This window comes from Xenopus tropicalis, chromosome 3, assembly GCF_000004195.4.
Source record: "Xenopus tropicalis strain Nigerian chromosome 3, UCB_Xtro_10.0, whole genome shotgun sequence".
NCBI classification, from domain to species: Eukaryota; Metazoa; Chordata; class Amphibia; order Anura; family Pipidae; genus Xenopus; species Xenopus tropicalis.
The window spans coordinates 127086091-127111955 of record NC_030679.2 but is presented as its reverse complement, the minus strand read 5'-3'; the positions used below and the strand labels follow the sequence as shown (position 1 = coordinate 127111955).

At 45.2% G+C, this 25865-nt stretch overlaps 1 protein-coding gene across 1 annotated transcript in view; it reads left to right on the top strand.

Annotated features, from left to right (window-relative positions):
- Nucleotides 1-4575: 4575 nt before the first annotated feature.
- The window catches only part of loxl2 (lysyl oxidase like 2), a 39662-nt gene continuing 18372 nt past the window's right edge, over nucleotides 4576-25865 (top strand). Inside the window, exons 1-4 of the mRNA NM_001142048.1 lie at nucleotides 4576-4708; nucleotides 20855-21219; nucleotides 21510-21685; nucleotides 25140-25351. Coding sequence (NP_001135520.1) covers nucleotides 20886-21219; nucleotides 21510-21685; nucleotides 25140-25351 — 722 coding nt within the window. The 5' untranslated portion in view covers nucleotides 4576-4708; nucleotides 20855-20885. The remainder of the gene's footprint in view (nucleotides 4709-20854; nucleotides 21220-21509; nucleotides 21686-25139; nucleotides 25352-25865) is intronic.

Here is a 25865-nt window from a genome sequence, read left to right as displayed (position 1 = left end):
AAAGTGAAAAAAAACCAATATACTGTATATTGAAGCCAGGATCCCACAATGAAACACCCAGCAGCTGCTGGGACTGCACTCTGGGTTTCCCCCCTGTGTCCATGCTTTATCCAGGCCTTGCCTTGCATACAGTAAACATATTGGTGTTCTGCATTGCCCTGCTGTTAGCCCTGGTTAGCCCTCCATGGAATTTCCATTGCTTTCGGCATGAAAGTGTTAACTCGTTATATTCCCCCATCACGCATGCTCGCCACACTGCCATGCCCAGGCCATCTGTCCAGGTGCAATCTAGAACATCAGCCACATTCCTTCCCCTTCCAGCTCTCAGACACTATGCAAGGAGCCATCTGCAATGCATTAGATGTTCTGTAAGCCGCCCTCCCACAACATGAGCGTTAACACAATACTCTCATTTCTAGGCCTCCAGGATGTCGTAGAAGTCATCCAGCGTTCTCAGGGAGATAGACAGGCCGCTAGTTTGAACCAGTAGCCCTTCCATATAGATCTATACATCACTCCCATCAGTCCCTGGCCCAGCGGAGCTTGCAATCTAAGGTCCCTATCACATTGGCAAACAATTTAATCAGAAGGAAATGAAGCTGCCTGTATGTGCCTTGTGCCAGGCATAGCCATTTAGAGCCCTTTAGAGTTTGCTGCACTATAACTCCCAGAACCTTGTCCGTCATTGGGTGCTAGAAGATGAAATTCACAAACCTCCGAAGAGTTGTAAATTGCCCATCCCTTCCCAACATTCTGTGATAATCTCTTGCTTTGGCTTTTTGCCTTTAAATACTGGATTATATGGGGTTAAACACTTTGTCTGAACTTTTTTTTTTTTTGTATTTACAGATTTCCAAGAAAAATGCGTCCTTGTTTAAAGGGGGAAGATTCATGTCCCAGGACAAATACAATGAACATATGGTGTTTATAAAAGCCTGGGACATGCATTCTGTTAGGTGGATAGGAAAGCCCTGTATGGGTCAGTGGCAGCGAGTTGTCTGCTTCTCTTTGAACCCGTGTGTGTCCAGAGGTTCCATGGGGAAGGGCACATTAAGGATCGTTAATGTAGTTCTACAACAAACAAAGAGTGGGGGTCACAGGAAAACATAGGGAAAGTAGTGCTAAAAAAGGGATTTTGGGGGCTGAGGCAGCCTTAAAGAGACAATGACACCAGCAATTAAACCATTTTTTACATTATCATATGCTCTTTATTATGCTCTTTGTAATTTTGACTTGAACGTATTTACCTAGTGCTTTTACATTACCTAACAGATCCCCCATGTTCCTCTATGAGGGGACTGCCATATTCGTGCAGCAGGAGTCTGTTAGTATTGACCTATAGGGAACTTTTAATGTACATTAATATTTTGAAGAGTAGTTTTTTAGTGTCGGTATCAATTTAAGGATTGAGGGGGTTAAATTATTGTGATTATTTGCTGTCAGAGCTAGGCCATGTAGTACTGCAATCTCAGGCAATACCGTGTGGCCTCTCCCATGCCCCCCCCCCCCCCTTACTCCTCATGGCAGAATGGTTCCCACTTCTCAGCTTTTCCCAGCTGCCCCCCTGCCACTTTCTGCTGCTGATTGTACCCCCTTTAGTGCACCCCTACCACCACCACTGGCACCCAAGGCACGTGCCTCTTCTGCCTATCCATAGTTCTAACAGAACAGGGCCCTGCACTAAGCCCCCATAGGAGCATGTAGCTCAAACCATGGCTGCTGTGGGGGAACAGAGGAGGAATCCAGTCAGGGGTCCCATAACAGAGAGGGGCCTTTTGCTTATCTCTTGTAGGGCAGCGCTACTATAATGCTTTATGATAGAGATCCTAGCTACCTTTATAACAGAATACGACCCCCAGGAAACAATGCACAGTGAGTAGTAGGTAGTGAACCCTGCTCTCATCTGACAAGTTGCCCTATCAGACCCCCCCTTAGAGGCAGTGCCACACAGGCAGATCCACAGGCCTCCTCTGGAACATTTGCACTCACAGGCGCTGCTTAAGGCCCCCATACACGGGCCGATAGTAGCTGCCGATATCAGTCCCTTGGACCGATTCGGCAGTTAATCGGCCCGTGTATGGGCACTCCCGACGGGCCTGCCTGACCGATATCTGGCCTGAAATCGGCCAGATCTCAATCGGGCAGGTTAGAAAATCTAGTCGGATCGACTTTGCCTATGGGTCAAATGATCGAATTACCCTGGATTCTCCCGATATCACCCACCCGTAGGTGGGGGATATCAGGAGAAGATCCGCTCGCTTGGCGACATTGCCCGTGTTTGGGGACATTTAGGCCTGGGGGCAGACACACGGAGCGGATTTCAGTGCAGAAACGTGTAAGCGTGCATTTTCTCACTGTAATTTACTGTCTACACCCAGACCAACACAGTGTATGTCAGGGCAAATGCACAAACAAGCAGAGGTCCCAGCCCAATTTGGCTCTACCAGTTAAACACCAGTTAGCGTGTGCCACTGAGCCCCCTATACCGCCTGCCCCCCCCCCCTCCCCAGTCACACCAGTTCTATAATAGTTAATCTTATGAAAACAGAATACTGGCCAACACTAAATCAATAGGCAGCTCCTAGCAAGCAGTGTGAACGTGCCTGCACCCCATGAGGATGGAACAGGCCAGAACAGTGCTCTGAAATTTCCAGTCCTCCCCCACCCCGGCATCCCTGTCCTGCACGCACACACACTGGGTTTCTAGGGAGAAGAAAAACACAGTTTCCAGTAGCATATTAGCAATATAAAAAGTCACGCACCAGTTGTGCCCGGTATGAAATGCTGCCTCTCTCTCATAGGCTGAGAATGGGGTGGGAGATGGGACCCCCACATCTTACCCCAGTGTGAGGCAGCCCATTATATGTTGCCCATGTCTGTACATGTCTATTTACCTTCCTGTCACTCAGATTTGGTCACAGAAATGCACTGCACTGTTAACAGTTAAAGGGGAAATAAGACTAATAAATTATGATTTTTTTAAAAAATAAATAATGATTTCAGTTTTTAAAACAATTGTACTCTAAAGACAGAGAAATGTTTGGCCCCCATAGGTGCTTGTATTTTAAGTTGCTGCGTTTTTCCCCAAAAACATTTTTTAATTCACTGGATATAACAGGCAATGGAAATGGGCAGGTTCCATGGGCATTCTCGTGTGTGGCTTCTTTACAGTTAGTGCAACATCATGTTCTTGAGGGTGCAAAGCACTAAGAGTAGTGGCACGCAGGGGGAATGCAAACCACCAACACCAGTTCCAACACAACAGCTTTTGCCAACCACATGATTTCCAGGTTGGTGTGCAACAAAATGCATGAATTTGCCATGGGTTGGCACTGCCCTAATCATGATATTGCACTCATGGGTCAGTGCTGTATTTCACTATGAGTGCACTGACAGGTCTCAGCGATTATCATTCAATTGCCCTGTGTGCCGTTGCCCTATGGAACCCCGGACTGAACTGGTGCTTAAAGGCACAGGTGAACTGCAGGACACACAACATTTGCCTGGGTGCAGTAACCCACAAATATTGTTCATTGTCTATTGGGCACTGCTGTTGTGTGTTTTCTTGTGGCTGGCGTTTAACTGGTTGATCTAAGGCTATAAATGTTGTTAAACTTTGTGCTTTATTTGGAGCTGTAAATGGCCTATACAGTGAGTCTGGGCCCAATTCATACGCGGCGGCATCCTGATGTAGCACTGAGATATGGGAGCTAATCTCTGATATTGATCTCACCAAATCTGCTGCCTACTGGGGAGCACCAAGTCAGATAAATGGCATCAAAAGGGCCCCCTTATTTTAGCCCTGGTTGGCTGCGTGGGCTGCAATACTGGGTGCAGATAACTTCTTGTTGCACTAGGGCCATGGTCTCTCACCTTTAGCTGAATGATCCCTGCATAATGGCAAAGCACAGGGGCCACATTTCCCATTCACCATGTTACAAGTGGCTGCCTATGAGGAAGGCTCCCCTTGAGGTAATGGGACATAAGCTATTTTAGCATTTTGATTTTGAAATCAGCCCGTTACTGTGGAAGGAAATCGCCATGCAAGTGCTCCATTCTGCATTTTCAAGGGTTCACCTGCCCGCACAGGGGCTCTGATAGTTTCAAGTGTTTTGTCCCCTCCCACTGAGCTACAAAACTTGTGCCATAGATGGAGTTCCCAGTACCTGTCTAGGCACATATACTGTAATGCTCACTCATTCCCATGGATAAATGAGGCACAGTTCGGCTGCTGCCAGAATACACTGACTCACGCCGCACAGACATTATATACATTGCTCCCCATTATAAAGCTTAGCAGAATGTACTGTATGGAAAGAGTGGCTCAGCAGGCTAGACAGCCATTGTTTCCTGTCATCCAGCACTCAACCTGTTAACGAGGGCTAATTATTAACCATTGTGCCCCTGCATGGGAGCTACTGGGCAGCTACTGAGGCAGAATTACAGCAGGAGCTATGAGCTCACCCTCAGTAGCTGGGAGATGGCTGAGTCTGCTGGGGGCTGGGAGGGGAGGGCTGGAGAGGGGGCAGTGAGGGAGGGTTTGGAGACTTCTGTGTGTTCAAAAAGTGTGCAAGAGAGAATTAGAGCGAAGCCAGGGGGACTAGCATATAGACTCCCTCCCATAGCAGAACCAGGGAGACTCCCCAGCCTTGTGAGGAACCCACCACAATAGGCACCTCTGGGCACCAGGAGCATCTGCCTCTGAACTGTGAGTGAACATTTAGTTTGCTTAGGGGAGGCCACTCTGTAACAAAAGGGGGATTCCCAACATCTGGGGGTCTGTGTGTGTGTGTATGGGTATGTATGTGTGTGTATGTGTATATGGGTATGTTATATGGGTATGCATATGTGTGTGTATGTTATATGGGTGTGTGTGTTATATGGGTATGTATATGTGTGTTTATGTTATGTGGGTATGTATATGTGTGTTTATGTTATATGGGTATGTATGTGTATATGGGTATGTATATGTGTGTGTGTATGTTATATGGGTATGTGTGTGTGTGTATGTTATATGGGTATGTGTGTGTGTGGTAATACAGAAGGACAATGAGTTGGACTGTTCCACACACACCCAGATACAGTGAGGGAACTATAGATGGAACAGTGAGTGGAATAACTGGAGGAGTTGCACACAGCCCATACTACAATACATGGAGCTGCAAAATGTACAGGCTGCATGAAAATGCACATTGGCACCGCAGGTGTTACTGACAGTCTCTAGTGAGCGGGCACCAAGCAAGTGGCATGCCCTGTAGCGAGGGACACTCACTGACCGAGTCAAGGAAGGGCACTCACCCACCGAGTTCATAGTTGTAACAGAGATATTTACTAACCAATTAAATATGCACTCTAGGGAGGGGCACTCACTAACTAAGGTATATATATATTCTGGTGAGGGACACTCAGTAACTAGTTATATATTCTGGTAATGGGGCACTCAGTAACTAGTTATATATACTATGTTAATGGGGCACTCAGTAACTAGTTATATATACTATGTTAATAGTCACTCAGTAACTAGTTATATATACTCTGATAATATGGCAGTAAGTAGTTATATACACTATGGTAATGGGGCACTCAGTAACTAGTTATATATACTCTTATAATATGGCAGTAAGTAGTTATATACACTATGGTAATGGGGCACTCAGTAACTAGTTATATATACTCTTATAATATGGCAGTAAGTAGTTATATACACTGTGGTAATGGGGCACTAAGTAACTAGTTATATATATATACACTATGTAAATGGGTCACTCAGTAACTAGTTATATATACTCTGATAATATGGCAGTAAGTAGTTATATACACTATGGTAATGGGGCACTCAGTAACTGGGCACATATCTGCCAACTTACAGGCTAGTGACTTGATAAAGTGAACCATATCTATATATATATATATACATTTAATCATTTCTTTCTGGGCTGGGTTTCAGTAAACTTTAATGTTCAGTTGTTGTAGGACAATGAATCCCAGGATGCTTAAGGGGTGCTGTTCTGCAGAAGCTGGGGGGGGGGGGGGCTCGTTCGCTTTCTCCAGAAGTAAATGTGCTCATACTCAGGGCCAGCTCTGATATGGCTGATGTGAAACACTCACTGAATTGTCAGCCCATTGGGCAATGGGTACAGTCTAGGGCTGATGAATCTGGATGGGACCCACACTGGCTCAGCTTGCTCATTCATTGGTTGGGGTAGGGTTGTGCAGGACACCCAGCTCTGCTCCCCACATGTGTGCAGCCCCCCTTCCCTTCCTTGGATACACAATGTTTCCCTGCGCCTCTGCTTTCCCTATTAGGGGTACTTCCTGGCTCTGATCGATTCTCCTGCTCTTGTTCTTTCCTCACTTTAACCCTCTCACTGCTGAAGCTCAGCTCTGCCTGCGGAAATCCTACAGCAGTATAACTTTTACAGGGGCTATCCATCTCATTATTTCTGTGCTGCAGGGTTAATGGGTCTCATAATAAAGCCCTGCGTTTTATGTTAAAGAGGTTGCCTAGCAGAGCTGCCTTTGTGCATCAAGCTGCGACATCCCACTGCGGGACCGGTGTGACTATAGCTATGGAGTAAAACATGCTAAATGTAAGGGTTAGTTACAGTCTGTTACCCAGGGAATCCAATTATACTGCTGTAATAGGAATAAAGGTCCCCATACACGGGCCGATAGTAGCTGCTGATATCGATCCCTTGGACCGATTCGGCAGCTTATCTGCCTGTGTATGGGGCAGAGCCGAGGGGCCTGGCCGACCGATATCTGGCCTGAAATTGGCCAGATATCGATTGGCCAGGTTAGAAAATCCAGTCGGATCGGGGACCGCATCGGCTCGTTGACGAGGTCCCCGAACCGACTGCACCATACCCAGGGCCAAACGATCAAATTCGCCTACATGCCCCCCGATATCGCCCACCTGTAGGTGGGGATATCGGGTAAAGATCCGCTCGCTTGTCGACATCACTAAGCGAGCAGATCTTATTGTGTATGGGGACCTTAAGACATATACTAATTGCAGGATTCTGGGTCAAACAGTTCATTAGGTTGCAGCGATAATGAAAAGCCCTGGCCGGGCAGACCAATATCTGGCTGAAAGTTGGCCACATATGTATTAGGCAGGAAACAGATTGAACTGGATAGAGTAGCTTATTCCTAGCAACTTTGCAGTTGGTTTTCATTATTTGTTTTTATAGTTTATAATTATTTACCTTTCTCTTTTCTTTCCAGCTTTCAAATGGGGGTCACTGTCCCCTGCAGCTAAAAAACTATTGCTCTGTGAGACTACAATTCTTATTGTTATTTTGTATTACTTATCTTTCCGTTCAGGCCCTCCTATTCATACTCCCAGAACTCATTCAAATCACTGTCTGGTTGCTAGGGTAAATATGACCCTAGCAACCAGGTTGCTGCTGAAATACCAAAATGGTGAGCTACTGAACAAAAAGTTAAATGACTGAAAAACCATACAAAATAAGGAATGAAGACATTGCAAATGGTCTAGCCAGAATATCAATGTCTAGATACCAAAAGTAAATTTAAAGGTGGACAAACCTTGTTGAATGATCCACGCCTTTAGAGGCCATAAGCAGATAAGTTATCAGCTAAAATGAGAGAGATGGGATACTTGTGTAAATTGGTGTTGGTCGAATGTCCCTGATTAATATATATTCAATAAAAGAAACCCATAGACAATAACAGTGAAATGAAGAGGGAATTGGAAAGCTCTTCTAGAGACAGATTCTCTCGTGGCTGAGGCCAGGAATATGCCTTGTTAGCTAGTTAGAGCCTATTAGGTTACCCTAAATGACTGCCATGCACAAAGCTAGCATTACTTATGAATTATTGCTATACCCAGAAGAAAAACAAATGAAAACACAAATTCATAGCTCCTTGAGTTACAGGCAAGTTCTGCTTTGTGGAATATCAGGCTCTCGTGTAACTTGAGATCTTGCCAAGTCAGGAGTCCCTAACCAAGATGAATAGTCTGGCAGCTCCCACTTGTTTGTTAGAAGCATCTGGCCACTCATATTTGTTTTTGAGATCTTCAGCCCAAGAGTGCAGCGAGGTGGCTCACAGGCCAAACGTTTATCAGTCAGAGGAAACACAAGGAGTAGGGGACCATGCAATTCCGGGTAAAGCTGGCCATACATGGGCCGATTTCAGCTGCCGATGTAGGACCTTTGGAGCGTTTCGACAGATTATGTGCCCATGTATGGGCACCAACGTCTGGCCTCCCTCCCTAATCGGCCAGATCTCGGGTAGATTCTTCTGTCTGATCGGGTACCGCATCAGCTCATAGATGCGGTCCCCGAACCAAAGTTGCCTATACCTGATGTTTATATTGCCCTAGGGCCAAATGATCGAATTAGCCCGATTTTGCCCACCCCTACGTGTCTTGTTTTTGTATTTGTTTTCATTTGTTCAACATTTGTTTTTTAAAACTGATTGGTTTGACAAATGGCATACACAAAATCTGTGCAACTGGTTGGTTTGGGGAATGGCACACACAAAATCTGTGCAACTGATTGGTTTGCAGGCCAATATAAGTAGTATAATCTACACGTAGATACAAACATTTGGGCACCCGTTTGCCAAATTCCATATTCAGTAAAAAGTGCATTAAGAAACAACACATCTCAGCTTGTAATAGTCTCTCTGTAATTGTGGGGATTTTTGCCGGCTCCTCCTTGCAGATCACTGCTAATTCCGAGCCCTTCATGGCCCAGCTTCTTGCGTGCTTAAACTCTAACCACAAATTTTCAATGATGTTTAGATCAGGGGACTGTGAGGGACATTCCAATATTCTCAGTTCGCTATTCTTCAAATAACTCATGGCGGCATCTAAGGTATGTTTAGGATTGTAGTAAGAGCCAGATGCCCTTTATAGCTTCAGCTTGTTCGCTCACTGTAACATTGCCATCCAGAATTTGCTGCTACTATAGGAATCCATTCTTCCCTCTACATATACAGTATTTTCTGTGCCAATGGTTGCCACACCATCCCAAAGCATAATGGATCCACCACCATATTTATAGTTTGCAAAGTGTTTTTCCTGTGTTTTTTGGCTCCATGTGGCCAGTATCTAAGCCAGGGGGCTCAAACTCAATTTACCTGGGGGCCGCAGGAGGCAAAGTCAGGATGAGGCTGGGCCGCATAAGGGATTTCACAAAAAATTGGCTTTCAAGGGATAATGCAAGGCACGGCGGGCGGGAGCTGCTGATTGCAGAAATTACGTTATGCCATCATAACAGTTATTATGGGAAGACGTTCTGTGTGCACAATTAGCTCCTTAGCAGCTAATTGTGCACACAGAACGTCTTCCCATAATAACTGTTATGATGGCATAACGTCATTTCCGCAATCAGCAGCTCCCGCCCGCCGTGCCTTGCATTATCCCTTGAATCGCAATAAAAATTGCGATCCATTCATTGCTTTTGAGAAGGCGTTGGTGAGGGCCACAAAATATTGTACCGAGGGCCGCAAATGGCCCGCGGGCCGCGAGTTTGAGACCCCTGATCTAAGCAGACTTTGCTGGACCCTAGTGGCCCCATTATTTATATAACCCAGGGCTAACTCACCATAGCCTTTCATTGGCTCATATGGCCTTTCACCCTACAGCTATTGGTTGATGCTGGGAGTTATACTGTTGCCATCTTTCCCAGTAATACCTACCATATCATACCCTTCCTCATTACAAGTCTAAATGCCTGTGTGGGGAGCTGGTTTCCATGGTACTGTATATACAGAAACTGCTTAGGGCTAGTTGCCTGCTTTCAGGCCCCAATAAAAAGACTGGCCTCCAGTTGATCAGGGCCTCAAACTGCACTACACTGAGGGAGGAATCACTGGCCAAATGAATGATGGGAGCTGGTTCCTCTAGTAGCCAATTGCAATAATGAATATAACAGTAACTAGTCCAAGTTGGTATTATGGTTGCGCTCTCCCCCCCCCCCCCCGTACCTTAGAGCTGTGTGTTATGAGGTGTGCATGAGAGATGGGCCCAGATCTGCTCCAGATGTGCCGGGGCTGCATTCCTGCCGGAGTGACGAATAAGGTTATCCTGTGGAACTTTTCTCAGACATATTACAGACATCCCCGGGGAACGGCATTAGAGCGGCATATCATACTTTCCTCTCTTTTTACCCACAATTCTTTTACCCGCCGGCTTTTTGACCCTCCCCCTCCGTTCTATCATCTGTCCTTTGTTTTTAGCTTTTGGTCGTACCTTGACTTTACTCTGTGTATCAGCCCCTCTTCATACTGGTTCCCCCCCGCCCCGAGTACATATAAGTTCTAAAGGTGGCCACACACGTGGCGATTTTCGATCTTTCATGTTACCATCAGTCGCACGAAAGATCATTCCCACTCTCCACAGACGTTCAGGGCTGAATCATCAGATATGGAGGTAGATACAATAGGATTTCTACCTCCTTCTGCCGATTCAGCCCTAAAGGTAGATTTTGCTCAGGCGCCTTCAATGGTGCTCGATCAAAATTTTTTAACCCGCCCGATTGGAGAGTCGACTTATATCCACAGCCTTTTGCGACATCGGCCGAGTCGCCATACATGCACCGAATATCGCATGAAATGAGGTTTCGGACGACATCGGTGCATGTATGGCCAGCTTAAGAAAGGAAAAGAAAAGCTGTAAACCAGGGCCTTCAACTGGTGACCCTCCAAAGGATTTTGGAGTTGCTCAAGACCTCCATAGGCTTCTTGGTTTGGCTTCTTCATGCCAATCAGCTCTATTCATTTGTCTTCTGTGCATTCGATATGACCTTCATATTTTCCATTCTGTAACCAGATATCATGTAAAGAAGCCCCAGTCCTTACTCAGCCCTCCATACTTTCCCTCATTACGCCCTATGGTTTTGCCTTCAGCACTTGGCCTTTCTCCTTCTCCCTTCTCTAGAAATGATTCTCCCCCCCTCCTTTATGTTCCTCTCACCCACATTTCCTAAGACATAATTTGCACATGACTTCACTTGGATGTGAGGTTTGGCTAATGAGGCCTTTGGGGTCCCTCAGACATTTCCTTAGTAGTAAGTTACATGATCTGGTGGGGGGGGGGGGGGGTCTGTGGCTGGAGAGGGAGATCCTGGCCAGCTGGGGACACATGCACGGAAAGGATTCTACTTTATTATTCTCAAATAAGTTGTTCAACACTTTTCAGTAAAGAATAGTATCTTTGTATATTTACCTGTAAATATACATATGAAAACATTAAGCAGTTATATTAGCCTATTGTTGGGCTTGTTTGGGAAGAAGGAATTAAGGCAAGTAGGCTTATTTTATTCTTATTAGTTACTTAAACTTAATCCTTTAAAGGACATGTAAACCCCCTCACAGTGAACAGCCTATTTGAAATAATTAAATACCTGCCACTCCAGTTGTTCAAAGGTTAATAGTAAGGCTACAGCATCCCTTTAGTCACTTGGGATTCCTTCTCCTCCTTTAGCCCACTCAGCCCCCTCCCTTGGGAATTTACTTTGGCTATTGGCTACTGGGCATGCTCAGTTCGTCTCAACTCAGGTTATCAAACATGCCCTCCAGTCTAGCAGCCAATCAAGAGATGGCATTGCTGGTTTCCATGGAAACGCTGCTCTAGCTATGCACTCTCGCCGAAGAAATGTTTATGTATCAGAGGGAAAATGGCTGCTGGGTGAAAGCTGCTATTTGCTTTAGGAAATGTGATGGTGCTGGCGAACAAATGGTGTGGTTTGGGTGGGGGAGATGTGCCCAACCTATACATGGTAGGAAAATGTAGGGTTTGCATGTCCTTTACCAACTATCCATGAACTTACAATTTAAATGGCACAGTGGCTAGCAGTTACCATAGCAATATGGCATAGGCCCATTAGAAGTTGATAGGTAGAGCTGCCCACCCTATTTTGGTGCCATTGGGGAAATGGGAAATATATTTATACAATGTCATTGTATACACTGAGCCCACGGTGTACAGGCAATAAGCTTCTATGTGCATCTTCTCTTCCTTAAAGCTGCTGCTCTGCCTCAGTTCAATCAGTGACAAGTTTAGGGGCCACAGTAACAGAACCAGTGGTTTCTGCCCCACACAGCAACTATAAGGGACTAGGAGCTGTCAGATCCAATCATTGCACAGCAAGTGAGCCATGTACAACCGAGCTCTATTTGCCACATTAGAACCTGGGAACCCTGGAGCTACTGCCACCTCCTGACCAGCGAGGCTGGCCATTCCACTGTCCATGCAGGTACCTCTACTGGAGCAGTCGGTGTGAAGGGTATCAATGGCTTCAGTAATTTCTTTCTTCCTTTTACTGTCTTTTGTCCCTAAATATTTTAGCTCATATAGAACAATAAGTGAAAGCTCTCTACCTTCCTCCCTAATAAGTGAAAGCTCTCTACCTTCCTCCCTAATAAGTGAAAGCTCTCTGCCTTCCTCCCTAATAAGTGAAAGCTCTCTACCTTCCTCCCTAATAAGTGAAAGCTCTCTGCCTTCCTCCCTAATAAGTGAAAGCTCTCTGCCTTCCTCCCTAATAAGTGAAAGCTCTCTGCCTTCCTCCCTAATAAGTGAAAGCTCTCTACCTTCCTCCCTAATAAGTGAAAGCTCTCTACCTTCCTCCCTAATAAGTGAAAGCTCTCTACCTTCCTCCCTAATAAGTGAAAGCTCTCTACCTTCCTCCCTAATAAGTGAAAGCTCTCTACCTTCCTCCCTAATAAGTGAAAGCACTCTACCTTCCTCCCTAATAAGTGAAAGCTCTCTACCTTCCTCCCTAATAAGTGAAAGCTCTCTACCTTCCTCCCTAATAAGTGAAAGCTCTCTACCTTCCTCCCTAATAAGTGAAAGCTCTCTACCTTCCTCCCTAATAAGTGAAAGCTCTCTACCTTCCTCCCTAATAAGTGAAAGCTCTCTACCTTCCTCCCTAATAAGTGAAAGCACTCTACCTTCCTCCCTAATAAGTGAAAGCTCTCTACCTTCCTCCCTAATAAGTGAAAGCTCTCTACCTTCCTCCCTAATAAGTGAAAGCTCTCTACCTTCCTCCCTAATAAGTGAAAGCACTCTACCTTCCTCCCTAATAAGTGAAAGCTCTCTACCTTCCTCCCTAATAAGTGAAAGCTCTCTACCTTCCTCCCTAATAAGTGAAAGCTCTCTACCTTCCTCCCTAATAAGTGAAAGCACTCTACCTTCCTCCCTAAAGCAAGCAGACACAAGCTCTCTACATTCTCTCTGGGGTCTGACCTGGAGCACACACACACACACACACACACCCTTCCATTTAACCTTCCCGTCTCTTTGAAGTACAAATGTTGACAATGGGAAGATTTGCAATAAAAATGCAAGTGCCAAAAAGAGTTTGTGGTGGTGTATGTACAACACAAGGCGTACCAGAACCCCTCTGCAAGAATACCATACAGGGCCTTATGAAACAGCAGTATAATATATGATATATAAACCCCTTTTGGGCTATAGTATAGTGTCTATTATGTATCTCACAGCTCTCAGAATGTATGAAGTGTTCCAAAAAAACAAAGTGCCCGGCCTGCCCTATCTATGGAAATAAAAGCCCAGTGACCCTGAGCGAGAGGTGGGAGGAAAGCAGCAAGCCACCCACAGAAAGTAGGGAGGGAGACTGCCTAGGGGGAGGCTGCCTAACAGGAATATAAACTGTATAAATATGTGAAATCAGATCCTCTAATAACAGAAATAAATGAAAGCTTGTGTGAACAATTATACTAAAAGGGGCTTCATTATCCCTTTAATAAAAGACGGGAAAAGTAAGTTCTCACTCATTAACCCTTGCCCTGTTTTTATCACATGCTTGTAAAGGCAATGTACAGCCATGTGTTTCCATAACTAGGGGCGCTGTGTTGGCCTGGGTGCAGAAATAACGAGAGGATTTCAGTACAAAAATGCATACTTAATATATATATATAGACTTTGGTTGTGATCTAATGTATATATGACTGTCTGTGTCTGTGCATAGGGACCCATAGGGTTAGTAGCCCATATGGCTTTAAATCCTCTATACTTTCTATTATTTAGTTACTAGGCAGAAGACATAACTGATTCATTGGCCCATAGGTTTGTGACCACTTCCGGTAGCACTTTAATAAAGGGTTTGGGAAGGGGTGGCACTTCCTCTTTGGTCTTTGTCCGTTGACCCAGGTGGATGTGTTTGGGAAGCTTGGAGTCAACAAGGCCCAGACAGAGAGAAAATCCTTCTAGTGAATGTTTGGAAACCCATGAACAAGGTTTAGTCAGATTACAGGGCTACATACAGTTATAGCATGTTCTCGAAAGCTTTTACAGAGCAGTCAGTGCTCCAACCAGGATTGATAGCTGGAGGTAGCCTTAGAGGGAACATTTGTCAGGGCCACAGTGCAGCCTTTCCACTTCTATGTCACCCTATAGTCCTAGAGTCTGTTTGTTACGCCCCTGAGATGCAAGACAGCCCAGTAGAACAGCCCAGAATGGTTTTCCATATTCCAGACTATTCATAAACTAAAAAGGAACAAATGAATAACGCTATTAAATAAAGCAGCTGCTAAAAGCAGTTTTACCGACATCCATTAAACTTTATTGGCATAATACTGGTGATTGCCCATTCCTACTATACTGGTCTCACTGGTGCTGTGCCCACAAAGATGGGTTATAAAGTTCCCACCCATAATGGAATCACGCTACAGCTAACACATGTGGCAGATAAACCAGTGCAGTCTAATAAGGACACTCAGCAGACATACAGAACGTGCATAAACAGCAAATTTCTGTGTGACCACTTAAATAGAAGTTATGTTAAACATCTGCTGGTGAGAGGCATTATATAAGCATTATATAAGCCTCTCACGGGCCCTCATCAGCCATAAGCACATCCTGCCGGGACTTCACTGCCTCCTAAACATAACTGGAGAAAGAGAAACACGCCATCGTTATTAAAGGCTCAAAGCCCTGCCAGTTGGCAGCCAGGGCTACTGTCATTTGGCATACACAGTACACTGTCATTATAAGGGCTTGAGCATCTGTGTATCCTTGGGGGTATATCAGTGCCCCGGATAGCTTTATATTTAAAGGAAAACTATACCCCCAGAATAAATACTTAACCAACAAATAGTTTATATTATATTAAGTGGCCTATTAAGGAGCCTTACCAATCTGGAATGTACATATTGCCCTTTTACATCTTTTCCCTTGAGCCGCCATTTAGTAATGGGCTGTGTGCTCCCTCAGAGATCAGCTGACAGGAAATAATGCAGGAAGTAGTGTGGAAGCAAAAGACAGAACTTTGTATGTACTGTAAATCATGTGATCCCAGGGGGTGCCCCATAAAATGGCAGTTTTCTATTTACGATTACCCAATGGCACATACTATTAAAAAAGTATGTGTATGAAGCAGAGTTTACATATGAGCTGTTATATGTGATCTATTCTTATTGAGACCTACATTGTTTGGGGCCAAAGAATATTTCAGAAAAGATCAATAATACGTCACTTATATCTAAAAATTATTATTCTGCCAGACCTGCCAGAGTAGCAGAGGGTGTCCTGGTAGGACCAGGCTCTGGTGGAGCATAGAAAATTCCCATTAGCTTTTTCTTATTTCCACCATAAGCCTATATAATCTTTAAACCATTTGGCACTGTCTCCATCTTACTATTGTGGGAGTGGGGCCCCTGGATATCAGGTTCTGTAGTGGGCCCCTGGATATCAGGTTCTGTAGTGGGCCCCTGGATATCAGGTTCTGTAGTGGGCCCTAGCAGCCCCAGTCTGACTGCATTTACTCAACAGGGCAATGTGCTTGCTGCAAAGTCTTTCCATATTTGTAGTTCATCTGAGGGCTTGAAGCAGATGCAGATCTGCTCGTACAATGCTGTCCCTGTTTGTGGATGAGCAGCACGAGAAGGTGATATAATTTGCACATATTTCTAGAAAAGAACCTCGGGGGCTATAAGGGAAGCAGAATATAACATGTGGCTACAATGAGAAGTTTTCCAAAAGGACATAATGTCAGAATGTGAAGCAGCCTCTTCTGATGATGCTTCTAAACGCCCCCGGTTATAAACTAGGCACTCGTCCAATTACTGCATGATGTAACAGGAAATGACCGTCGCCTCTGTTTGCTTCTAATGGAAACGTGCCACCGAGACACCTCTCAAGCTCACTAAAAGGCCATTTTATTGCCTCCATTACTGAAAGGTGCTCAGTTACTATGTGTGGTTGTGTTACCACTGGTCTTTGTTGTGTTTGCAGGAGCGGTGTAATCATTCCGGTTCCATTCCTTTATATTTACCTACTAATGAATATACAGGTATGGGATCCCTTATCCGGAAACCCAGTATCCAGAAAGCTCTGAATTACGGAAAGCCTGTCTCCCATAGACTCCATTATAAGCAAATAATTCAGAATTTCATGGATTTCCTTTTTCTCTGTAATAATAAAACAGTACCTGTACTTGATCCCAACTAAGATATAATTACCCCTTATTGGGGGCAGAACAGCCCTATTGGGTTTATTTAATGGTTAAATGATTCCCTTTTCTCTGTAATAATAAAACAGTACCTGTACTTGATCCCAACTAAGATATAATTACCCCTTATTGGGGGCAGAACAGCCCTATTGGGTTTATTTAATGGTTAAATGATTCCCTTTTCTCTGTAATAATAAAACAGTACCTGTACTTGATCCCAACTAAGATATAATTACCCCTTATTGGATGCAAATCAAGCCTACTGGGTCAAATTAATGTTTTATTGATTTTTTAGTAGACTTAAGGTATGGAGATCCAAATTACGGAAATACCCCTTATCTGGAATACCCTTGGTCCCAAGCATTCTGGATAACGGGTCCTATACCTGTATATGATATATTTAATAGGTAAAATAAATTTGTCCTTTCAACTTGCTGGGACTTTAAATCAGCCAAGTGAATTGTACATGTGTTTACATACATGCACATATATCATTTTGTTGTAGGGCTTATCGGTCTATATGCTCCACTGAATGCCATTGTTGCTTGTGGAGAGACCCCATGGAGTCTCAATGTTCTCCCCACAATCCCAAACCTTCTCTCAGGATACCTGACGTTCGTAGGACATTGGTTTGATCATTATTAATGTTATTGACTATACACTGGAGAGTAATATCACCAGTTGACTAATTTCATATGAAGCCTAGGCCAGGTATTGGTAAATACATGTGCTGTAGAATGACCTCTGCCAATGATGTATAGTGGAGATAGAACACTCAGCTGCCACACTTTTGGGGTGGCATAAGACTAAAGTGACTGTATAACAGCCCTAAATCGTCCCTCTGTATGTCAGTTATCATGGGGTCAGTGCCAGCACAGGGAAAAGTGAAGCTTGAGCCCCTCTCTGGTGAGGGGACATCCAGCAGAAGCCTAAATGGAACGATTTCATTCATTCATGCCTCATAGCGGTTAGTCACACCATACAGCTCATATTTTCCACTTTCTTGAAAAGGAATGGAAGGAAGTTTACTTGAGCTACTGATGGACTTTATACAGAGACTGGCCTGTGGTGTCCAGGAATTATACAGGATATGGCAAGAAATTCCGTAGGGATGGAATGTGCAATCTAACAACCCCATAGCAATCAGGCCTCAGTTATTGCAAACCAGCCATTGCTTTGCTCAGCACCTTCTTCCATGCGAGTCTGCATCTCAGCTGGCTTCCTACTTAATTGCACAGACAGAAACTTTTTGTCCTCAATATTTCAGGGACATTCATTCATTCTTTAAGAACCTTCACATCCATCCAACGCAGAGTGGGGATGGGAATGGGTTGTAACAAAAAGTCCTAGGTGGCAATGGTAGCACTGGCCTTAGAGAGCAGGCTTCATCCTAAAGCAGTGATCCCTAAACAGTTGTTTGTGAGCAATATGTTGCCCACCACCCTTTTGATGTTGCTCCCAGTGGCCTCAAAGTAGGTGCCCATTTTTACATTTCTGTCCTGGAGGAAAGTTTTGAAAGCACAATACACGGTTTTACTCTAAGTAGAGCCTCCTGCATGTTAGCAGACCCCATGGGGCTACCAAATAGCCAATCACAGCCCTTATTTAGCATCTCCAAAAAACTTTTTTCATGTTTGTGTGGCTCACCAACACTTTTCACATCTGAGTGTGGTTCATGTGTTAAAAAGGCTGGGGATCCCTGCCATAAAGCAAAGTTCTTCGTCAACCTGCTTTTTGGGGACATGACTATGGTCACAGCCAGGACACTGAGGAATAACGATAGGCCTCTTTTATAGGTGCTTTAGCAGCTTACAACTGTTAATAACATTGTGATTTTTTTTACAGCCGCTGTTAACATCTAGAAAGGCCCTTCTGTTTACTTGTCTGTTCTATACTGAACCTGATGCAGTAAAATGGGACACAGAAAGGGTGATTAATGGTTTGCGGACGAGATCTTTGACACCCTTTGCTCAAGTACGCGCCCACAGCTCAGTAACACAAAGAGTTTATTGCTAGTTTGCCACTACTGGGCCCCACGTGTAGTTTTGCACAGCGTCTAAACTACAATGCCCCATTTCAGCTGGAAGAATGTTTTATGGGTAAAAGGGTTAGTTATATGTGACAGACCATAGTCCTACTGAGCGACTTGTGAGGCATGCTTTTAACTTGTGCCATGTTTGCCAATATTGGTGCCTTAGTGTTCAGTAATCCTAAGTGATTGCTGTACCATTGACTTCTTTCACCCAAGAGCTCTTGCTGTAGATCTTCATGTGACCATCATGACCTTGTGCACTTGTGTTCTTTAACTGGAAGATGTAACAATAGAAGAGACAGTTCATTCCCAGTGACCTTGCCAGTGGCTAAAAGATCATAAGTTGTCTGCATTCCAGTAAAAAATAGCAGCAAAGATTCCAATGGCCACATTGTCAGTCTGGCTGTCGGGGTGTGAGATTTCACATTCCACCATTCTGCTCCAGTCTGACCAGTGGTAGAAGGAGAAACCCCATAAAATTGTCTCTGACTTTGTTTTTTATATTTTAATATTTAACCTTAGGGAACCTTGGTTTTATGGCCTTGTTAGAAGAGTCAGAGTACCCAAGTAGTTCCTGGTGGGCCCAGTGTGGGACAGTTCCCATTTGGCATTGTGAGAATAGTCAGAGTGCCCAAGGAGTTCCTGGTGGGCCCAGTGTGGGACAGTTCCCATTTGGCATTGTGAGAAGAGTCAGAGTGCCCAATGAGTTCCTGTTGGGCCCAGTGTGGGACAGTTCCCATTTGGCATTGTGAGAAGAGTCAGAGTGCCCAAGGAGTTCCTAGTGGGCCCAGTGTGGGACAGTTCCCATTTGGCATTGTGAGAAGAGTCAGAGTGCCCAAGGAGTTCCTGGTGGGCCCAGTGTGGGACAGTTCCCATTTGGCATTGTGAGAAGAGTCAGATTGCCCAATGAGTTCCTGGTGGGCCCAGTGTGGGACAGTTCCCATTTGGCATTGTGAGAAGAGTCAGAGTGCCCAAGGAGTTCCTGGTGGGCCCAACGTGGGACAATTCCCATTTGGCATTGTGAGAAGAGTCAGAGTGCCCAAGGAGTTCCTGGTGGGCCCAGTGTGGGACAGTTCCCATTTGGCATTGTGAGAAGAGTCAGAGTGCCCAAGGAGTTCCTGGTGGGCCCAGTGTGGGACATTTCCCATTTGGCATTGTGAGAAGAGTCAGAGTGCCCAAGGAGTTCCTGGTGGGCCCAGTGTGGGACAGTTCCCATTTGGCATTGTGAGAAGAGTCAGAGTGCCCAAGGAGTTCCTGGTGGGCCTAACATGGGACAATTCCCATCAGCTCTTTTATTTCCACCATAGAACATTATATTATCTAAAACATTAAAAACCATCTGCATCTTATTGTTGCAAGGGTGTATCCTAGGAATCAGGTTCTCTCATGGGCCACAGGAGGTCCAGTCTTTTTGAGGTCTGTTGTAGAATGGACAGAACTCGCTATATTTCCTGTTGATGAGATTTTGGAGTTAGCTGACCCACATAAACACTTTCTCTCCTCCTCTTATAAATAACCTCTAGCCCTAGTAATCACTGATGTATAATGTTGAGTGTTGAAAGTTGTAGTTCAGCAGCTAGAAGCCTGTATGACAAGACTACTAGACATTTGCACAACACATTGTATGGCTGAATTCTTTCCCAGGCAGGTGTTGATGTGCTGTTGAGGTTATAGGACTGTAAATTGTAAAGTTAGTGCAGAGAACTAGGCGCATCTCTTTAATGTTTTATATACAGGCTAGATCTTTAAAAGTGTTTAACTGACTAAACAGTAAGCGCTTAATAGTTGGGGAAAGTCTGGCATATGCAATGAAGTGGTTAATGGCGTGACGCTATGCACTCTCTAGGCACGGCAAGTTTGGGTCAGCATTGGGATATCCCCTTGCGCTGGTGTTAGCATAGTCACAATGAGCTCACTATGGAAATATTCAGCCTCCGCAGTCGTTCCTTCCACCATTAAACCCCCCCAGTAAGTCTGAGAAGGGCAGACAGGGAGGGGGTGGGAGAGAATGTACAACCTGGGGTAATATACTTTCATCTCCTTCACGAACAGGAATGCTCTTACAAAAATTGTTTTCTGCAATTAAGGTTTTATCTATGAAATATTAGTACTGAGCTCTATGGGAAAGTCACAGACACGACTAGTTATACCGTTTCATGTCGCTGCAGTGTCCCATACAGTCCAGCTCATGGTATATCTCTTTAAATATGTCTGCCCTGAATCTCTAACCTAGTAGGTGTGTGTTTGTCCTTTTGCTCCCAATAAACAAGCACCAGAAGACTGATGTATCAATACAGGGATATTTATTAACCAGTTGGAAAATATATTGGAATGACTTACATTCTTATAATATGTTCTTCTCTCTCTACTTTCATAGGTGGAGCCTTTGGCCAAGGACCATATTAGAGATGCTGGTGACACATATTTTCCTTCTCACCCTCTCCCTATCTGTGCCTACACTCGGGCAATATGAGCACTGGCTCTATTACCCAGAATATCAAGCGTCCCAGGCGCCCGAACCTCTACCAACTCCGGCCAGAAATGTGCCACAGATCCACGTCAGGCTGGCAGGGGAGAAGCGAAAGCACAATGAGGGGCGAGTGGAGGTCTATTATGAAGGAGAGTGGGGCACAGTCTGCGATGATGATTTCTCTATGTATGCTGCCCATATAGTGTGCCGAGAGTTGGGCTACCAAGATGCAGTGTCGTGGTCACCGAGCTCCAAGTATGGAAAAGGAGAAGGTAGGTCTGACACTTTCACTGTTGCAAAACTAGAAAATAAAATAACGAAAGTTGCAAGAGTGATTAGAAGAGCATTTTATGTTACTTTGTTTTTCTTTAAATGTACATGTTAATGGGAAGGGCTGTGGAACTGAAGATATAGTGAAGCCACAGGGCTATATTGAAGAATTGAATGGCCACAGGTTGGACTGATGGACGTATGTCTTTTTTCAACCCAACTTACTATGTTACTATGTTACTATGAGGTCAATTTCATGGCTATCCGTTTATGCTTTTGGTCACTTCCACAGGACGGATTTGGTTGGATAATGTGAATTGCAATGGGAGAGAGAAAAGTATTGCCTCGTGCGGCTCCAATGGATGGGGGGTGACAGACTGCAAGCACAGCGAGGATGTTGGGGTACAGTGCAGTGACCGGAGGATCCCTGGGTTTAAAGTCAGCAATGAGCTGCCGGGACAGCTGGAGGTAAGTCTTGTAGAGCAGGCCCAGACTGGCAATCTGTGGGTTCTGGCAAATGCCAGAGGGGCTGCTGTAAGATGCCATAGACAGTCACTATTTATTGGGCTGGTGGGGGGGCTATTTGGGCCTCTGTGTACTTGAAATACCAGGGCCTATTTTAATTCTCAGTCTGGACCTGCTGCAGAAATGAATGATGAGATTATTAGAAATCCTTCCACCACAACTTACACATCCGATGAACCCCCCGCTGGCACATGTCCCATTCAGCCCATACTGTATCTCCCTGTGCACTTGTTGCTCATGATTCTCCCACACCCTGTGTGTAATTTATTCCTGTTTCTCACACATCTCGCCAGTCACCGCAGCGGTGTCTCGCCCACCTACCCATACACTGTGTTCCTGTGTTCCTGCTGTTCCCAGCTGTGCCCCTGCCCCAGTCCTGTTCGGCTGGCGTGTGTATCCTAGGAAGCGTCTGGGTCACAAGTTCAATGTCTCTTCTGCATGAAAGGGCCATGTTTACTGAGTGCCTGCCCACAACTAAATGTGGCACAGCCGGTGTGTGCGGATACACCGTGAGCACATATATATAGGCTGCTGCTGCCCAGCATTTCAGCATGCCCATTGACTAAATTAGAAAAGTCTTCCTGTAGCCAGATATAGGCTGAAGCTAAACGTGGGACAGTTCAGGTGGCTGCATGGCTCGCTGAAGGGCTTGATTCTCCAGCTCTGAAGCCCTAATGTTCACGGCTATGGGAACTGAATTCCAATAAAGGAGTATTTGTGGGAAGAAAGTTAAAAACAGATGTTCTCTGGCTTTTCCTAATTTCTAAGTCTGCAAAACATCTCAAAATATTCCTGCTGAGGGTTCAAGAGGCCCATGATCTGCATGGCATGCTGCTCGCAACTGGTCATTGGTTTAGAAAGGGGTGGTTGCTCTTCAGAAGGAGGGTTCTGTGACCATATAAAGCAGGGATCCCCAACCTTTTATACCCGTGAGCCACATTCAAATGGAAAACGTGTTGGGGAGCAACACAAGCATGGATAAAGTTAATGTGGGGGCAAATAAGAGCTATAATTGGCTATTTGTAGTCCCTCTGTGGACTGGTAGCCTATAGGAGGCTTGGCTTTACACTGGGTTTTATGTAATCAACAATTGCCTCCAAGCCAGAAATTCAAAAATAAGCACCTACTTTGAGGCCACTGGGAGCAACATCCAAAGGGTTGGTGAGCATCATGTTGCCCCCAAGCCACTGATTGGGGATCACTGATATAAAGCTACAACATGTGGCCAAACGTATGTGATGCCCCTTCTAATTACTGGAATTGGCTATTCAAGCCACAGCCATCATTGATAACACAAGTGCCACTATATCATAAAGTGACAGTAAAGTCCACAATTCTAAGCTTTCTGCTTTGTGGCAGAAGTTCCAGCACAGTAATGTCCCAATGAATGAATGATTATGCTGAGATAGGAGTGGAAGAACTTGGTCCACCTACACAGAGCCCTGACCTCAACCCATCTGACCGTCTGATGAGTAAGAACAGGACTGTGAGCCAGACCTGATCCCCTACATCAGTTTCCCAACCTCACTAATGCTCTTGTGGCCGCATGAAAGCAAATCCCACCAACAATGTTCTACTAGTGGAAACTTTCCCAGAAGAGCAGAGACCGTTATAGTAGCAAAGGGAGGAGTAACCTTGGTTTTATAAGATGTTGGGAAGGCAGATGTCCACATACTTTTAGCCATGCAATGAGATAAAAAGAGCTTTTGTATGTGTCATAGAACTCCAAGGTGACCTCTAATATTAGGCTATCCTTATATGTTAAAAAGAAAGGGCAATTGGTCTTTTAATAAAACATAAGTTTGACATACAGGGGGTCATTTATAAACACAGGGCAGTTTTGCACCTGGGCAGTAACCCATAGGAACCAATAACATGTTGGATTTCACTGTTCTATCTGCAGCTGGCTAAACAAAAAAGGTTAATCACTGATTTGTTGCCAGGGTTGGACTAGGCCAACAGGGCACCAGGAAAAGACCCAGTGGGCCCCGGCGGCCCAGACCTGATCCCTGTTGTCGCTCCCCCAGCCCACAGATCTCCCTCTGCTAATGTTCCTAAGGTGGGAACAGGGTCGGACTAGGGGGTACAGGGCCCATCGGGGCCCCCAACACCTATGCGACCCCCTCCCCTGAGCGTGCGTAAACTAAACTTATCTTCAGCAGGTCGGAGGAGGGAGACTGGTGGCTCGGCGGAGCACCCTGTGGGGATCGGGTCTGGGTTTTTTCCCGCTGCCCTGGTGGCCCAGTCTGACCCTTCTGCACTCGGGGAAGGGGATTGGGCACCCGATGAGGGCCCCCTGGGGATGTGTGGGGCCCGGGGGCACACACCCAGTAGGCCCTTCACCTCCAGTCCAACCCTGTTGATTGCTATGGGTTACTGCCCAGGTGAAAATTTGCCCAGTGTTAATAAATGAGACCCATAGTGTGGCACAAGTGAAATCACTAAGCACTGATTATAGCTTATGACATCATTACAGCTTATTGGTGGCTCTTGGGTATTATAGGTCTACCATATACCTGCACAGTATGTACTAGGTGCTGTAATTGGTGCGAATTGTGTATTTTAAGCAATAATATATCCCCATTAATTTAGTCTGTTTAAAAGAACTCAACCAGATGATGGTACAGTATATCCCTGAACTCCCACTAGGTACCAGTAGAATGCTGGGAGTTGCATTTCTAAAAGAGACACAGAACTATAGAGCCCCTGTTTTTGTGCCTATTATTGGATGTGGTTCCCAGGCACTCGGCGCTTGGCACTAACCCTGTTGCCCCACTTCCCATTAGCACAAGTGAAACACAGATACCACAGCTTTATTTATCCCAATTTTCTGTTTTTTTGGCACAGCGAGGGACTTTTTTTTAGAGCAGTGTTTTTCAATAACACTGTACACATGGGGGGAAAGGCTAATGTGTTAGTTTTGGCCGTAGGAGGCCACAGCCTCTGCCAGTTGCCCTGATTTTATAAACTTCAAAACAAACAGAATAATACATTTTAGTATTTTGCTTTTTTTCTATTGCCAACCAAAAGTGTGTGATGTTAAGGTGCCAAGATGAGTTTTCTTTAGTTCTGTTTTCTGTAGTCGTTCCTTGCCCCTCTCTAAAGGCAGGAGGAATATTGTACTATGTTTGTTTCCCCAAAACAGGCCCCTATCAGATTATTGAACCAGAGCAGAATGAATATGGCTATATTATAAATGCATGCAATTACTCTTCTTGTTACTGGGCCTAGTTCTGTTTTTGCCCACATGGATAAAACTGATTTTGCTCACATACTGTCATAACCTACAGCTCAGCTCCTGAGCTCCCCCATGTGGTGGGACAGTGTAAGAACAGTAATAGATCCCTCTTGTCCCTCCTGTATTCTGTATTTATTTTCCCCATCGCTTGTTCCACAGGGTCTGAATATTCAAGTAGAGGAAGTGCGAATCCGCGCCATTTTATCAGCCTATCGTAAGCGTGTGCCAGTAACGGAGGGGTTTGTGGAAGTAAAAGTCCAAGGCAGCTGGAGGCAGGTGTGCAATGCTGAGTGGAGCAGCAAGAACAGCCGAGTGGTGTGTGGCATGTTTGGCTTCCCTGCAGAAAAGAAATTCAACAACAAGGTGTACAAGTAAGTGCCCACCGACAGCTAAGGGCTGCTAAGATTCCTGATAACTCTTCAACAAAAACATGTAACTGTCCTGGGAAGGGACTGTGGCTGTGGGATAGCAGGTATAGTAGGGAGAGATGGTGCCTATAGTAGCAGTGGGGGGATAATAGCCTCTGGGAAGGGACTGTGGCTGTGGGATAGCAGGTATAGTAGGGAGAGATGGTGCCTATAGTAGCAGTGGGGGGATAATAGCCTCTGGGAAGGGACTGGGGCTGTGGGATAGTAGGTATAGTAGGGGGAGATGGTGCCTATAGTAGCAGTGGGGGGATAATAGCCTCTGGGAAGGGACTGTGGCTGTGGGATAGCAGGTATAGTAGGGAGAGATGGTGCCTATAGTAGCAGTGGGGGGATAATAGCCTCTGGGAAGGGACTGTGGCTGTGGGATAGCAGGTATAGTAGGGAGAGATGGTGCCTATAGTAGCAGTGGGGGGATAATAGCCTCTGGGAAGGGACTGGGGCTGTGGGATAGCAGGTA